At 39.2% G+C, this 15,434-nt stretch overlaps 2 protein-coding genes across 4 annotated transcripts in view; one reads left to right on the top strand and one right to left on the bottom strand.

Annotated features, from left to right (window-relative positions):
• The window catches only part of ZFYVE28 (zinc finger, FYVE domain containing 28), a 154,576-nt gene extending 154,241 nt beyond the window's left edge, over window positions 1-335 (bottom strand). For all 3 annotated transcript variants that reach the window (XM_014966670.1, XM_014966671.1, XM_014966672.1), the window contains exon 1: window positions 21-335. In XM_014966670.1, the coding sequence (XP_014822156.1) occupies window positions 21-59 (39 nt within the window). In that variant the 5' untranslated portion in view covers window positions 60-335. The remainder of the gene's footprint in view (window positions 1-20) is intronic.
• Window positions 336-919: 584 nt separating this feature from the next.
• The window catches only part of CFAP99 (cilia and flagella associated protein 99), a 58,679-nt gene continuing 44,164 nt past the window's right edge, over window positions 920-15,434 (top strand). Inside the window, exons 1-2 of the mRNA XM_014966741.1 lie at window positions 920-1,006; window positions 3,852-3,979. Coding sequence (XP_014822227.1) covers window positions 3,860-3,979 — 120 coding nt within the window. The 5' untranslated portion in view covers window positions 920-1,006; window positions 3,852-3,859. The remainder of the gene's footprint in view (window positions 1,007-3,851; window positions 3,980-15,434) is intronic.

Genomic DNA, 15,434 nt, shown 5'->3' with positions numbered 1-15,434 from the left:
GGCGGCTCCTCACAACTTACCTTGGGTTTGTAGAGCCACTTTCGGAACCTGTTCATCATCACCGCCGCCGCCGCCACCCCACCGCCGCCTGCCGCTGCCAGGGGGGCTACCGGCTGCCCGCCCGCCCGCGCCGCTCGGGGGACCGGGGCAAGCCCTGCCCCTCGCCGGGAGGCTCCGCAGGGTCGCCGCCGCCGCTCTTACTCCTCCTCCTCCTCTGAGCCGCCTCCTGAGGACAGAGGCCGCCGGCGGCTGCGGAGCGCGCGCTGCCCTCAGCGCAAGGACCGGGCGCCGCGCCGCGCTGACAGACCCCAAAACATCGCGCGGCCGGTAACGGCGTGTCCCCCCCTGGCGCTCGCTCCGTGCCACCAGGCGCATGCGCAGGGGCAGGCCCACCTTCTCCCGCCCCGCTGCCTGCCGCAGCCAATCGGAAAGCGCCCGGGGACGGTCCTCCCGCCTCCCCGCGGCGGACTCGCCCCACCCACTCTGCTGCTCATTTGCGTAAGACGCGGAGGGGGCGGAGGGACTACGCGCCCCGTCATGCCACGCCCCGCAGTCGCCGGGCAGCCAGGCGAAGCGCTGTGTCCCGATGGATGCCGGGACAGGTAGTTCTTCTCCATAAACAAGCCTTGAGCGTCTCCGCTTCGGGACAGCGAGCCCCTGCTTGTGACATTCAGCCCCACCCGAGTGCCCGGTAATCGGCTAATTGACTTCTAGCCGCCCCTGAGAGCAAAGAACAGGGAGGGGGCGGAACGGGTTGCTTGACAACCGCGGCAAACAATCGCTGCCATCTTCGTTTTTCCCGGCCGGGTAGTTCTTTGCCCCAGATCGGGCCGTTCTGCAACACGACGGCCAGTGCGCGCGAGAACTACAAGTCCCAGCAGCCCCCGCGTCCCTTAGCAACGGCGCCGGGCCGGGCAGGAGCGGGTCGGTGGGCGCAGCGGGGTCTTTGCGGCTGGAGGGTCCCACCGAGCTGAGAGAGGGGCAGCGGGCTCCGGCGGGGAGCCAGGTACGGGACTGGGCAGCGGCCGGGCTGAGGGGCCGCCCGTGGGGGCTGCGCGCTCGCGCCGTTACCTCAGGCGGCGGCGCGTGCCCTGGGGCTCGGCGGCCTCAGAGAGCGGCAAAGGGGGCTGCAGCCGTGTGTGGCACCTTGGAAAACAAAAATGGGTAAAACGCTTGATAAGCGTGGCACCTAGGAACACCCTGGTGCAGGCTTATAACTACTTCACTCGTTTATTAGGTCTCTACAAATAGAGAAGATCAGTGGGTCCTATGTTATACTGTAGACAGGATTGTCGGGGCTTTGCTCCCAGAGTTTTCATTAACTGTTGTGATTTTTGGGGGCAAGTAGCCAGCCTTGGTGTCCTTTGGCTTACCTATCTGGTAATTATAGTGCAACTTACTTCCAGAAGGTGTTGTACAGGGGATATTTAATTGTAAACTTCCACCAGATATTTCCACAAACATCCCAAAACAAAACACCTGAGTCACAGAAAATATTTGTAGTAGGTACGCAAAACATTGAAATACTTGCAAATTAAAAATGAACCTAAGATCCAGGCCACGGCTGCTCAGCGTGACTGTTTTCCAGCTGATGTTTTGCTGCCTTAAGGGAGGAATCTGCTGCAAAGAGAACCTGTGCCCAGAACTGCTCTCTGCTGTGCTCAGGTGATGGTCGGCGATGTAGAAAAGTCCACAGTAAATGAGAATGGCAGGATGTAACCGTTGGGACAATTGTAACCTGTATTCCGTGGCTCTTTTCCTAGCACACAGCTGAGAGAAACACCTATTTCATTTTGAGCAGTATCTAACTTGACCTGACTGAATTTTGCAGGGAGGCTTATTTCAGCTCTCTCTTTAAGAAGAACGGCTTTTACCAGAGGAAATGCAATTGCAGTGTTTCTAGGCCAGGAACACAGGCGCCAGTGTAAAACCTGAAGGAATATTTCAGGTCATTCAAATTAGGCCCCACAGTTGTGGCCAGCCTTGTCCTATGTAACTGCTTTCAAAATATCTCCAAGCTCCATTGCAAAATAAGGTTAAGTTAGGTTCTTAGCTCCTTTAACTGAAGTTCTACATCTGTTAATGGAAGCAAATTCCTACCATTTTGTACACAGTGAATATCATTTCTATACATAGCAATTAGAATATTCTCCTAAATGGTTGTGTGGAACTAGGGCTGCATGTCACAACACAAAGCATTTTATTCCTGGTACATATGTTTTACATCACGATAATAATAGCGGTTTGTTTAAATACAATCACAAGTGAGGTTTTTCTGTTAGGAAACCCTGCATTTCCAGAGTTCTCAAGGCGTTGCTGTATGTCTTAGTTTTCATATTCCAGTTTCTGGTTTTAATGATTGTTATTTGGTGGGGAGAGGTGAATATCAGCATGTACAGAGCATGAGAGCTCGAACTCATTTCTACTATGCCAGAAGACGAGCTATTTGTCACTGGGAGAGCTGCTGGAGCCTGAATTATGATTCAGCCCGAATGAGAATAAGTAGTGAAGTATTTCTCTCTCCCTTATCCAAAATCCCTTGTGAGTGTAAGAACCTTGGCAGGTACAGAGAAACAGATCATGTTTCTCAGAGGAGTGGAGAAATGGTGATTCCTTCTGCAACAAAGAGACACAGTAGCACCTCTTTTTTTATTTGCCATCCCTTGTCATGACCCAGCCCTGTTTTGCAAGACTTTTTTTTTCAGTTTTGTCTTGGTCATACCAGGTAACTAAATGCCTATATTGAGCATGATCACAGACAAATTATTTTTCCAGCAGTTTGAAGTTAGTAATTAAAAGTGCTGTTTAGGTAATTATTGAGTATGAAAATGCTGAAAGACAGGGTACAAAAACACTGTATCTGGAAATGTTATGGATACCCTTTTAAAACAGGAAATGAATTAACTTTACCACACTGGGAATGAGTCATCTTGATCAAGCATTCTTTTCTAACATCAGGATATGATGATATATAAAATACAGGAATGATTTTCAAAATATATTTTTATTTTCACCGTGAAAAATGGCTCCTGTGCTCATTTTTTCCATTGCTAAAAGAGATTAAAGACTTTCACCCTTGATCATTGCTATCATTGGTCTTTCACGCACAACAGCATCTGCAAGTGTAAAAAAAAAAAATTCTATTTTTTATCATGTGAATATTAAAATTGAGGTAGCCAGTTCTGCAAACTCTCGTGCATATGAGTAAGACATCATTTGAGATAGACATAATCTAGTCATTTCACAAACAAAGCATCAAGCATAAAAAAGTATCCAACTGCTGTGCCTTCAAAAGCCTTGGCGATGGCCTAGACTACTGATGTGTGGTGATCGCTACCCAGCTTGCTGACCAACACTGTCTCGTTGCTTCCTTAGAATTCCTCGCTGCTCCTACTCTTTTTTTTTTTCATTTTGGAAGAATAGGCTGTTAGTAGCAACATGTGATAAGATTTAAGACTAAAATTTTGCTTTCGGTTGCATCTCAGTGGGAAGAGCAATGTATTAAATAGGACCTGTATAGCACACATGCAAAAAATCATGCTTTTCTCTAGTATTATCTCTAATTATATTTCATCAAATAACCTGATACAGAAACCATTTCGGGTATCATCCTAAGGATCTTTTGAGACATTTCAGAATAAGAAATATGTAATTATGTCTTCTATTTTATTGATGTTTGTACTGCATTCTCATTTCTCCTGTTAGCTGTTCTGAGTAACTGTGATTTTGAAAGCTTGACCTAAATGTTCTTTTCTACATTACTGCAGTATATCTTCTCTATGAGCCTATCAACATACATTATGCTACAACTGAAGGAGGTATGAAAAATTAATGATTTACTGTATTTATAGGATTCTCCATGGTGAAGATGGCCAGCCATGGAAAACATATTGCAATAATAGTGCAACAGCTTAACAAATTTAACCCTGAAAATCAGAGCGTGGAGGATTTCTTGAATGAATCGGCTAAGATGTTACAGGTATATTGTTTCAGTTTATCTTACATTGCTTACTGTGTTTTACTATGTGATTTTAAATATAAAGATACCTGTTTTCTAACATGTTGTTGTAACTTTCATAGATTTTTCATACAGTGACATTTTTCATCAATGACTAAAGCCCAAATTTTTATGGTTATCACTAGAAAATAAGGAAGCAAAGATCAGATGTGTTAACTGTTTGGGTAGCAACAAAAGATGGGGAAAGCAACAACTTCCTAAAATGGATCTGACAATGACAGGAAAAGCTTCTCTTCCCCTTCTGACTTAGCTGTTTTGTACTTTCCTATCTCCTTTTCTCCTCCCAAACAGCAGTTTCTGTCAGCAGCACCCATTTTGTATATATGAATGCAGTTCAGAAGCTGACTCACAGGATCGGGTACTCTTGCTTTGAGGACATAAGTGACCATCAGAATAGTGGGACAGAAGGCAAATGGTGAGAATTTCTTAGATATTAGGAAGAAATTCTTTACTGTGAGGGTGGTGAGACACTGAAACAGGTTGCCCAGAGAAGCTGTGGATCCTCCTTCCCTGGAGGTGTGCAAGACCAGGCTGAATGGCGCCTTGAGCAACCTGGTCTATTGGCAGGTGTCCCTGCCCATGGCAGAGGGTTTGCAACTAGATGATCTTTAAGGTCCCTTCCAACCCGAACCATTCTATGATTCTAAGTGACAGTAAATCAACTACCTGATTTTAATCTAATACTGCAAGTAACCAGACCAAGATTTGCCAAAATGTAGCTATACTGGCTGAAGCAGTTCCCATCCTTTCCTTATGAGGACTGTCACCTCTTCCCATCTCTTTGTCCTCAGCGCCACCCTGACTTGTGCTGATGCAGCTGCTGGAGTGAATCAGCTTTAGAATATCACAAAGGGAAGACAGTAACATTGTTTAGACTGCTATTGTCTGTGTGTGCCATGTATTTTCAAACTACATAGTCAGAGACCTGATTCCACACTGCTGTGTAGCTCAAGTGCTCATTTCCACTTCTGAGTTAGATAGTCTTTTACATTTATTTTGCATAAACACAAATGATTTCAAGAATATAAAACTATGGAGGTGTGATATGAAAATCAGAGGCTGAGGCAGTGAATTCATACACATTTCTTGGGTGCTTGCTTTCTTAAACAGTTTCCACTCAGGCCTGTAGTTTCTGCCACTGCTGTCCTGCCTTGTAGTACTGCCATAACTGCATTTGTTTGCTGAATTTTTCACAACAGGCATATGATCCTAAAAATGCGATAGCATTTTTGTATATGTGATTTCCAATTAGCCAATATTAACTGACCCATACAGAAGCTTACTGCAGTTTTTATCCTGATTAACACCAGCACTTTGAATCGTAGACTAGATTCAAGCCTGTATGTCTCGTGCATGACAAATAGCAAACCTAGTGTTGTGTACTATTGACCAGCCAAAATTCAGGAGGGTCAGATTCCAAGAGCACAAATCTAGATGATTACAAGACACAGCTCTCTTTATATTCATTTACTTCCTTAGATATGCAGCGTATCAGACTTTGCTTTTCTACAAGTTACTATCTCCTGTTCTGTTAGACTTTTCTAACTGGTTATTTGGTTTTCCATCCCTTAGAAGTACAATCAGATTCCAGTTATTATTATAAACACTGTTCCATTCATATTATATATTTTTATTGCATTTGAATGTTCTATAGTCTTTTTGTCTTTCTACTGTGATACCTGAGGTGTCTTGTTTAGTTCTTTGATAACCTGTTAATGACCTACACAAAATATACTTCTTAGGCTGTTGTTCAGCTGTTTGTGGTCATTTCTGATGGAACCAACAATTTTGGCCTAGGTTATTTCTCTCAATAGAAAAAGACAGCATGCACAGGTCATTGCAAAATATCTTCAAGGGAGGTCAGCACCCCGGTAGAATTTTTGCCAGGCTGCAGGATCCACTACGGCTGCCAGTATTGTCAAGTGCCAGATCCTAGAGATAAGTACCTCTAACAGCCACACATTCTCACCTGAACTGCAAGGAGCAGACAGCAAAGGACATTTTGCAGAGCAAAAATCTCTGTCAGAATGAAGTAGGTTTCGAAGAGCAATATAACTGCTTGTAGGAGCTGATTGAAAGTAAATAAAATTGCTTGTTTGTAAGTATAATAAATGAAACAAAGAGATGAGTGTCCTTGGCTGATCAGAAATGGAGGATTACATCAGTAAAAAATAAGAGAAAACAGGTATAAAGGAACTGAATTGTGAAACATCTTGATAACAAAGACAGGCAGCTTTTGTTTTATGTGCTAGAGTCAACTGTGGTGGAATAAGTGGGTCAAAACAGTGGACTAACAGAACTATCCTAACAATAGCATTCCAGATAGTTGATTTGCTAGACAAAGAATGGGTTAGTTAAGTTACACTACCTTAGATTTTTAGCTATGAAGCAATAGGTAAATACTACTTGAAACCAGCTGTTCAAAAGAGTGAAGATGATGTGCACATAGACTGGTTATGGTATCCTGGAGAGCAGTCTATGTGAAAAATAACCTCCAAAGTTACGGGCTAGACTGACAGGCAGGGTGGCAAGAGTACCAATAATTGAGGAAAGAAGTAGCAAGAGAGTTCTGAAGTTTTGTTTCAGCATTGTTGAAATTAAGCTGACAACAACAAGAAGTAAATGTCATAGAGAAAGGCCAGCAATTCAGACTGTAGGGTTCTTATTTGTGTACATGATAAATGTGAATATGTTATGAAAGTAAGTTGGATTTAATCCTAAGGGAGTGAGTCTGGAAGGCACAATCTGTCTTGATCAAAACATCCCTGTCAACCATCTACCAGGGGCATAAGACCATTCTTATGGGAATCCTTGCAAATTAAAGCAGTAAAAATGACTGACAAAGTCAGGCACAGGAAAAGAAGTTAAAGTGGGCAAGCAAATATATGTTAAAATGAAGGACTTTAAAATATGAATATACAAAAAAAGAAAGAGGCATAAAATCGAAAGGGTCAAAGCTGCAGGATGAAACTATACCAGCTGCTAGGAATAACTTGCTTTGCAAATGATAGCAAAAAGATCTTTTACTAAGTATAGAATTGGTTTTTGTTGAATATTCTTCTCAAAATCAAACACATTTCCATTGGTTTCACTGTGCTGCTGCTGTTCCATTTTTACTTACATGTAAGATTAGATAAATAATTAAAAGCCAAAATACCTGGTTGTGTGAAATAATAATAGTATATTTTGCTCTTTCCTAAATGCTGTGTAGAAATGTTTATGGTTTTGGCAGTTCACAAGGGTTGGGAAACAGCCATACTGTAAGAGGTTTGGGATACGCTGCTAGCCAAATATTGGACAGATGGAAGAGAAAGATAAACCTGGGTTCCGTTCTAAGCTCTATCATCTTTCTGTCCCTGTCCTTTCTCTTACCCATCCTCAAACTTATTTGCCCAGGTCTCTTCATTTAACCTGTCTGAGTTCCAGCTCTTCAAGTTGTTGATTCCAGTGTCTAGCAAGTCCTTCTCACCTCAAAGTTTTGGTTTTGTCCTGCTCACCTCAAAGTTCTTGCACGTTTGGTTCCAGTCTCTACTGTATCTAAATCAAAACAGAAATATCTCTCTCTCTTCAAACTGAAGCCTACAAAGAAGATAAGCAAGACACGCTCTCTTCTATCAGTTTGAGCTCCCAGACTGACCCAGCATGGCTTGTCCCAGTCTCATCCTGTATTGTAGCAAAAGCTCTGCTTGCCCTGGGTAAGGGCACACAGAATCTTCAGGAAAGCTTATTGCTACAGTATAAATTCACACAAAACACACACAAATGGATATTTTTCACTTGGCAAAATGTGCATGGATTTTCCTAAGAAAACCAAAACGCCCAATTTGTAAGGCACTGCTTGACCCCTTTGTGCTACTTTGAAAATAGATCCCTGTTTCCCTGCGTTTGATTTGGAGCTACTTATTGTTTCCAAATAGCTAGTTAAAAAACTGAAAATTTGACAACGTTCTATCAAATATCAGTTCCTTATGTCAGACTAAGGGCGACACTGTCATCTTATTCCTCTTGAATAGCACAGAAAGGTATCCATTAACTTCAACAGAAGCAGAAGCAGCCTCTTGATTATTATTTTTATTTATTTCTTAATGCATATTTATAATTCTATTTAAATATCAATGTGAACATATTCTCTCATTGTAGGAAATCTTGTCTCAAGCTTCAAGATACAAATCTGTTTGGAAAACATTTGGGTGTACAGTCTGCCTCAAAGTATATTCCAGAGTGACCGCCCAAAGTCAGAAGCATGATTCTGTACATACATTGGTTTAAATAACATAAGTAGTTGGCCATCTTATTTATAGAGAAATGATGGCATTAGATACTGCTATTATGAGTTATGTTTTTATGTGGGATTTAGCTTTACACAGTCCATTTACAGTACACACCTAATCACTCTGTCCTGCTTTGAAAAAGCACCCATCTTTCCCTGCATTTTTGTAATTGAGGTAGATCAAACAGATAACACATCCAATAAACCTTGAGATATATTTTTCTTTTTCACTTATTGTACTTTGCAACTACTCACTATTTCAAGCTAGAAATAGGCAATCAGAGAATGAGTGCTAAAGGAATAGAAAGCGAATTTAAAGAGCAGAGGTAAACCATTGCTTTGACAGTAGTTCAGGTCCATCCGAACAACTGTATGTATAAAGACAGAATCTTTTTTGGTGTGATGGAAATGCATAAATAAATTGCTGTCAGGTAACTAATAGTGTTTAAAACCAACATGTCAAAAGCTAACATAATCTCTACGAGGCCACTCAGGAACAAGACAGAAAGACACATTCCAGTCTCAGTTCCTATCTTCTAACTCCTACTTCACGCTTCTACATACGAGAGGAGTTAGGGAAACTCACTGTTCATTAGCCTTCCGTTTTTAGAGAAATACAACTGAAATAGGGTAAGGATTTTTAGTTCTTGAATAGTAGGAGATAATTAACATGTTCTCCTCTAATTAGAATGTTATGATCAAAATTCTTCTAGAGGTGATTCTGTGTTAAACTCCATAAATTTTATTTCCGCAACATGTGAATTTTATGTCATAAAAAGAATTTCTATCTGTTGTTCTCAGTGAATGATCAGACTTGATTTTCTTCCAGGAAGAAAACCACACTTCGACTTGTAATTCAGTTATTTTCAGTCTTCATGCTTATTGTATTGTAAGTTATGATGCTTATAACATAATATTGAATTTGTTTTTCACTGCAAATATTTTCAATAAGAATATAGGTTCATTAGTATTATGATGGGTGATTCCTAGTTGCAACAAAAAAGCCTTCACCTTCAATCATGAAGAATCATATTATGCCCCTCAAGCCTCCTAAAACAAATAAGTGAAAATAAATGCTTTTGCTTCAGTGTTGTGACCTTGTTGCTATTAAAACAGAATTCAATTTAGATTATTGTGAATAACACATTAACTTAAAATAATTATTTAAGTCTATCTCAGTTCTTTAAATTATTAGCATTCATAATCAAATTTACATCTCTGTTTCTATTTTTCTTCATTTAAATGTCCATATTACTTCTACTTATTTATCTTCCTAAATGCATTTTAATACTCCTTTCATCAGACTAATGTCTTCCAGATAACATCTTTGTTCTTGTGTACTAAACCCCCCGCTTTTTATTAAGTCTTCTTCATTTAAATCTATCAAAAATGACCCATATCCAGAGTGATCCTTCATCCAGTGTATATTGTATGTAAGGATAATTTTTCATCAGGCCATTTATAGAAATGGACTGCATCGGTTCATTTTGAAAAAAAAAGATTATGTTTTATACCTAACTGAAGCATCCCAGGCATTTTTTTAGTTCTTTGTGACTGTTAGAATCAAGCTTTTGCTATGCTAACAGGAGACAGATTTTAACACAGAAGTTGCCATGCAGTGTTTGTGCCTTTCTCTATGCAAATAACTCACTTAATTTCAGTGGAATTATTTGCTTCATTTGCTTCAATTAGAGTTGCAGGATCAGACCCATCATATTGACCTTTATAAACCCCATTTACACAAAAGGTTACTTCTGTAAAATCAGAACTGCCACCCCAAATTCATTGTTATACTCCTTTGTCCTTCTAATGTTGATGGCAAGATGAACCTGTTTGTGAGCTTTCCGTTTCACAAGAACATGGTGTAATTTGGCATATTCTTCGTAGTTCTCTTGTGTTGGTTCAGCTATGTGTCTCACACATGCCCACTCAACTGTGAGTAAAATCTCCAAATGTCAGAAGTCATAGATTTGGTTTCAAATATGAAAATAATGTAATCCAAGACTATTTTGATACATGTGGTGAAATAAATCCTACTAAATTATACAAGTCTAATATGTATTATTAGTTACTGACATAAATGTAGATTAGGATCTTTCTAAGGAAAGGACAGAATCTGATTTTTTTGCAATGTCCCACTCATGTGGTTTAATATCAAGTATAAGGAAAAATAACATTAACTGTACTTCTTCAAGATGGTCAGCATTACATTATGAAGATGAAAATACTAGCTTGTGACTGCAACATAGACTGTAAGTAGTAGAAACAGGACTTTTTCCTACTTATAACCTAAGATCCCAAGTTTTTTTTCCCTATGTTGAAATTACTGGAAGCATTTTCATTGACTTCAGAGGGAAAGAGGACTGGGTTCTGGTGACTGATTTAAAACCCAGTGAAGTCAATAGGAATACTTTCTTTCATTTCCACAGCATTTTGATGAGACCCTTGGAGACGACTAGCACTGATTTCTGAAGCACTATACATTAATCAGAATGCATCTGCAAAATGTGCATATTCTGCCTAGAAGTAGAGAAGTGCAGTAGATACTATTACTCAGTTCTCTCAGGAGGTGAAAGCTATTTTATCTTTTCATCAAATATTATCTTCTTTCTAAAATGTTTGTTTCACCTTAAACTAAATCTTTGTTCTGAGAAGTCTCAAACAAGGCAATGCTGATGTTCTTTTTCTTCCTTCTTTCCAGAAACAAGCACTTTTCTTTCTCTCCTTACCCTTTTCTGATCTCTCTGGCCCTTAAACAGGTCCCATTGTAACTGTCCTTAATGCTCTATGCCCTCGGTGGCAAAGCTTGCTTTTTGAAGATACTTCAATTCCTGCCATTTCTTGTACTAACACATGTTGAAAGTTGTTTGCGTACAAAGTCCTATGCTTAAGCTTTCTTACACAGTCTCTTCTCTCCTTGAAGAGACTGGACTGGCTCCCAGCTACAGCTAAGTGTCAGGGAGCACAAAAAATACATCCCTGGAGGCAGGCTAGGGGCATTAAGGATTTCTCAAGTCGGGGAGATAACACCAATCAGCACATATTAAGACAAAAGTAATATTTTTTTCACAGAATCACTCAGGATAATTTCAGATCATTCTTTTGTAACATAAACATTTGGGAATCAGAAAAAGCTGAAATGTAATGCCATAGACAGAACACTTTCAGATATTTTCATGGGAATGACATTGTGAATACATATAACTGTATTTTACTTATATCCAGTGTAGCCATTGGTCAACACAGTAATAGGCTTCCAAACATTAAAAATCTAGGACCATGCACTATTCATCTACCATAAACTTACTATTCTTTAAACAACAAAACAACAAATAATAAGCTGTAACATTAGAGATAGTGAGGTTGTTTCCTGAGCATAGAATAGGCATATTGTTCAAGATCAATTTAATCTTCTGATAAGTTTCAATATTTGGTGCAACAGAAGATGATAGCTGCATGTGTTACTTTCACCAGTACATCATCTGGCCTTCCTCATGCTGAAGGACTCACACAACATACTTGCAAACACAGCTAACTGCTAGTTGTTTCAGAGAAAGATAAGAGGTAAAGTATACTTGAAAAGGTAGGAAGATGGTCTGATGGACAGAACAAAGGCTCACAAATTAGCATTTATTAATTCTTTTCTTGTTGTCACCGATGACTTAGTTTGTCGCCTAGGGCAAATCTCTTATCTGCTCCATACCTTAGTTCCTGCATTGGCAAAATAGCATTAGCCAAAAGGAGTCTCATTAAATGCAATTAATGTTAGTGTTTTGAGAACCTAATACAAAAGATGCTATAAATGTACAATCTGTCATCATATTGTACTGTTTCAGGACCATTTGATCCACTTCTGAAATACATCCCACTGACATAAAAAGCACCATAAAGCCACACAAAAAGAATGCACTTAGAGATTCATGCTACAAGTGACACCTACCCAACATATTATGTTCCCAAAGCAATTATGATTTTAGACATATAGATAAACAGTAAATATCCTTGATGAGATTTGTTGAGGACACAATGCACTTTCTATGCAGAGAGTATCCTCACTGTTTTAAAGCATTGCCTCAGGTTTTGATTCTCTACATTACCAGCAGGGCTTACCCAACAACCGGCTCACCTTTGAGATTTCTTATCAAAGTACTGTTCATGCCCAGTCTTGTTTAGTTTATTATGAGTTCTGATGAGATCACTTCCTTAGATGACACAGCTGCAGGCTGCTTAACTATTCTCAAGTATTATAAGTAGAAGCAGAACACCTAGTACCATTTGTACTTGGAAGCAGGTTCAATTGATGATATTTCATGAGTAGACTCTTTGGTCCATGGTCCACAGAACTACCAATCGGTACTTGAGTCCCCAGCTGCACCTCCTGTCCCCTTATTGCTTATCTAGAGGCCATGTGTGGTTATGTACTTTCTTGTTCAGGAAGTAAGAGTAAGCATTTATTTCTGTGTTTGTCCTAACAACTAACTTCTGACTGACTTATTAACTCAGAGCAGTAAAAGGAGTAAATGTAAATATGCAAGTGCATTTTATGCTGTAGTCTGAACTGTATAGGAGATATGATTTGGGCACTGGTGTCATCTTCTTGTTGTCTGCTTGTCTACTTTTCGTCATCTCTCAGAAGTACATTTGTAAACCATTGATTTGTTCTAGCACTTTATACATGTATGATATATATCAAAACCCTCAGAAGGTGAATGCAAAAATTCTAATCAAATAAGGATCTTGGAAACAATTTAGATTTGTACAAGAGATAGTTGTGAGAATTTTTGTTGGGCTTGTTTCCAATGAGCTTGTCCAGTTTTACTGTGGACCTTTCATTAATCGTCAGAACTACTGTTGTCTGCAGATTGATTTGTTCATGAACAGCAGCATTTGTTCAAGGGGAACAAGTATTTTAGATTCAAAATGTCACAATTATACTTTTACTGGAACTATGTCATCCTGTCTCACTTTGCTGTTCAGGTATTTATGTTTGCTTTTGCCTTTTGTGGTGAATTCTAAGATACCTCATATCTAATAGGGGATATATATTTGAACTTTTAGTGGGTTGTTAGATTTCTGGATTTTCTTTGTCAGTTTTATGAATGAACTTCCATAAGTCTTCATCCAGAAAAGGTATATTTGGAATAGACTATGTGCCTCACAAGAATGCTCAGTGCTTAGCAAGATGGAGTCCTTCCTTCCCATCAAGTTAATTTTTTTGCATATTTTCAGAAACGTTCAATCTCTTTCATCTGCTTTTCCATTTGTGTCCATGCTCCATCTAAGCCCTTCTGTATCCCCTATTTTCCGTTACGTTCCTTTTTACTCATTCTCCATGCTCCTTTTTTGCCACCTCACTCTGGTTGGCTTAATTTTCCTAAACACATTCGCCTTGATCTTTGTTCCATCTCAAACACAACCTGTTGTTTTTTGTTTCTCTAGAGCCCTGATTAAGAATATAAGTGATATCCTGCTTATTCACACTTAGTCTCTGGTGCTGCCCAGGAGACTTTGTGAAGCTTCTATGTCTCCATGTAATGATTAGTTTGGTTATACCACCCTTTCTTCTTACCAACCATACCTGTGTCACAGAATATATTCATTACTTCAGTTATAGAAATAAAGCTTTTCTATCACTGTAACTATTATTAGCCTTAAGACCTAAAAACCACAAACTGAGCTTGATTCTGTTTCTGTATGTGCATCATTAGTAATACTGTCTGTTACAGTTCTGATAGAGAAGTAGTCAGATGTATTAGTGTAAGCCCAACAGCAGAAAAGAAAATGCAAGAATGTATGTAGGTGTCATTTTGCCTGCATATGTGTGTGTATATCTATATATATAAAAATATAATTAATTAATTAATTAATATATATATTTTTTATCCATAATATATATTTTTATCCATATATATAAATATATATGGATATGGATACAATTACATGGAGGCACTATTTTTTTCTAGTGATGATGCACAAATTGGAAGAAATGAAACCTGGCTTTTGAGCAGGAGTAAGTAAAAAAGAATTATGCTTAACCTGAATGATAACCTGAGAAAATACACTTGGAATGCTTCTGCGTATTTTTTTATATTTAAAAATTAGAACTGTAATTTTAAAGCTTTGCCTTGGATTTGCTCAGTCTCAAAGCCCTAGATAGTATCACACAGCCTGTAACAGTACTTTTAAACTAGAAATTAATCACATTAGGGAAATAAAGCGATCAAGATGCTAGCAGATAGCCTCCTAGGTAAGGTGAACCTCTGATCTGATATATTATTGCAGTTCAATTGTTCCCACATCTCATAGCTGTGGGAGAGATCATATATCAGATGCAGACTACATGCTTTCATAGGATGAAAGAAGCTTTGTTCTTGGCTTCTTGGCTAACCTCCTTAAGTCAAAGAATGCTTATTGTTTGTCATTTTGTCATACGGTGGCTGTCCTTTTTCAGTTCATGTAATAACAAACTGTTCTGGGCTTCAGATTTTGTTGCAATGCTTTAAAGATGATCCACTCTAGAAGTTATCTCATGTAACAACAGGTATTCCATAGGTAATTTATTATGAGTAAAAGTCTCTGTAAAGTTCAGAAGCAGTCAGCCTTTTAAAAGGAATTATGAGCTACAATACCAGCGGTGTGCAGTGGGCATCTGACCCTCCTCTTTCTGTTCTCTTGTGGTATTGCATGAACATTGCAAGTGACTGAGAGCACAGCTGGATAAGAAACACACAGTCTGCATTAACAAGAATCCTGGCACCCACAGGTTTAGTTTAAAATAGTCATATTCTCCAATACTAGGTTAGTGATTAGTATTATTAGGAGTTAGTATTGTTAACCTAATATTGGAGAATATGACTATTGCAGTAGCAATTAAGAGTCTTCCATAATCCCCGTCCAGCTTCTCCCCTTCATTTAGTTTCCCCAGGTAGCACAAAGAACAGGAAAAGCAAACTCCTACTGAAACTTTCTCATACTGTTGACTACGTTAATCATTGCTTATAGCTCAAAGACTTCAAATTTTCTTTGGATTAATTGTTGACATTCACACATCAAGGCCTTTGAGCTAAATGTGTATGTCAACAGATAACCTGTGAGTTTAACATTGGGGAAGGTTACATTTTATTTAACAAGGGTCATTAATTTGTT

Source organism: Calidris pugnax, unplaced genomic scaffold (assembly GCF_001431845.1).
Source record: "Calidris pugnax isolate Ruff unplaced genomic scaffold, ASM143184v1 scaffold14, whole genome shotgun sequence".
NCBI lineage: Eukaryota > Metazoa > Chordata > Aves > Charadriiformes > Scolopacidae > Calidris > Calidris pugnax.
The sequence above is the reverse complement of the archived record's forward strand: the minus strand, read 5'-3'. Positions and strand labels throughout refer to the sequence as shown.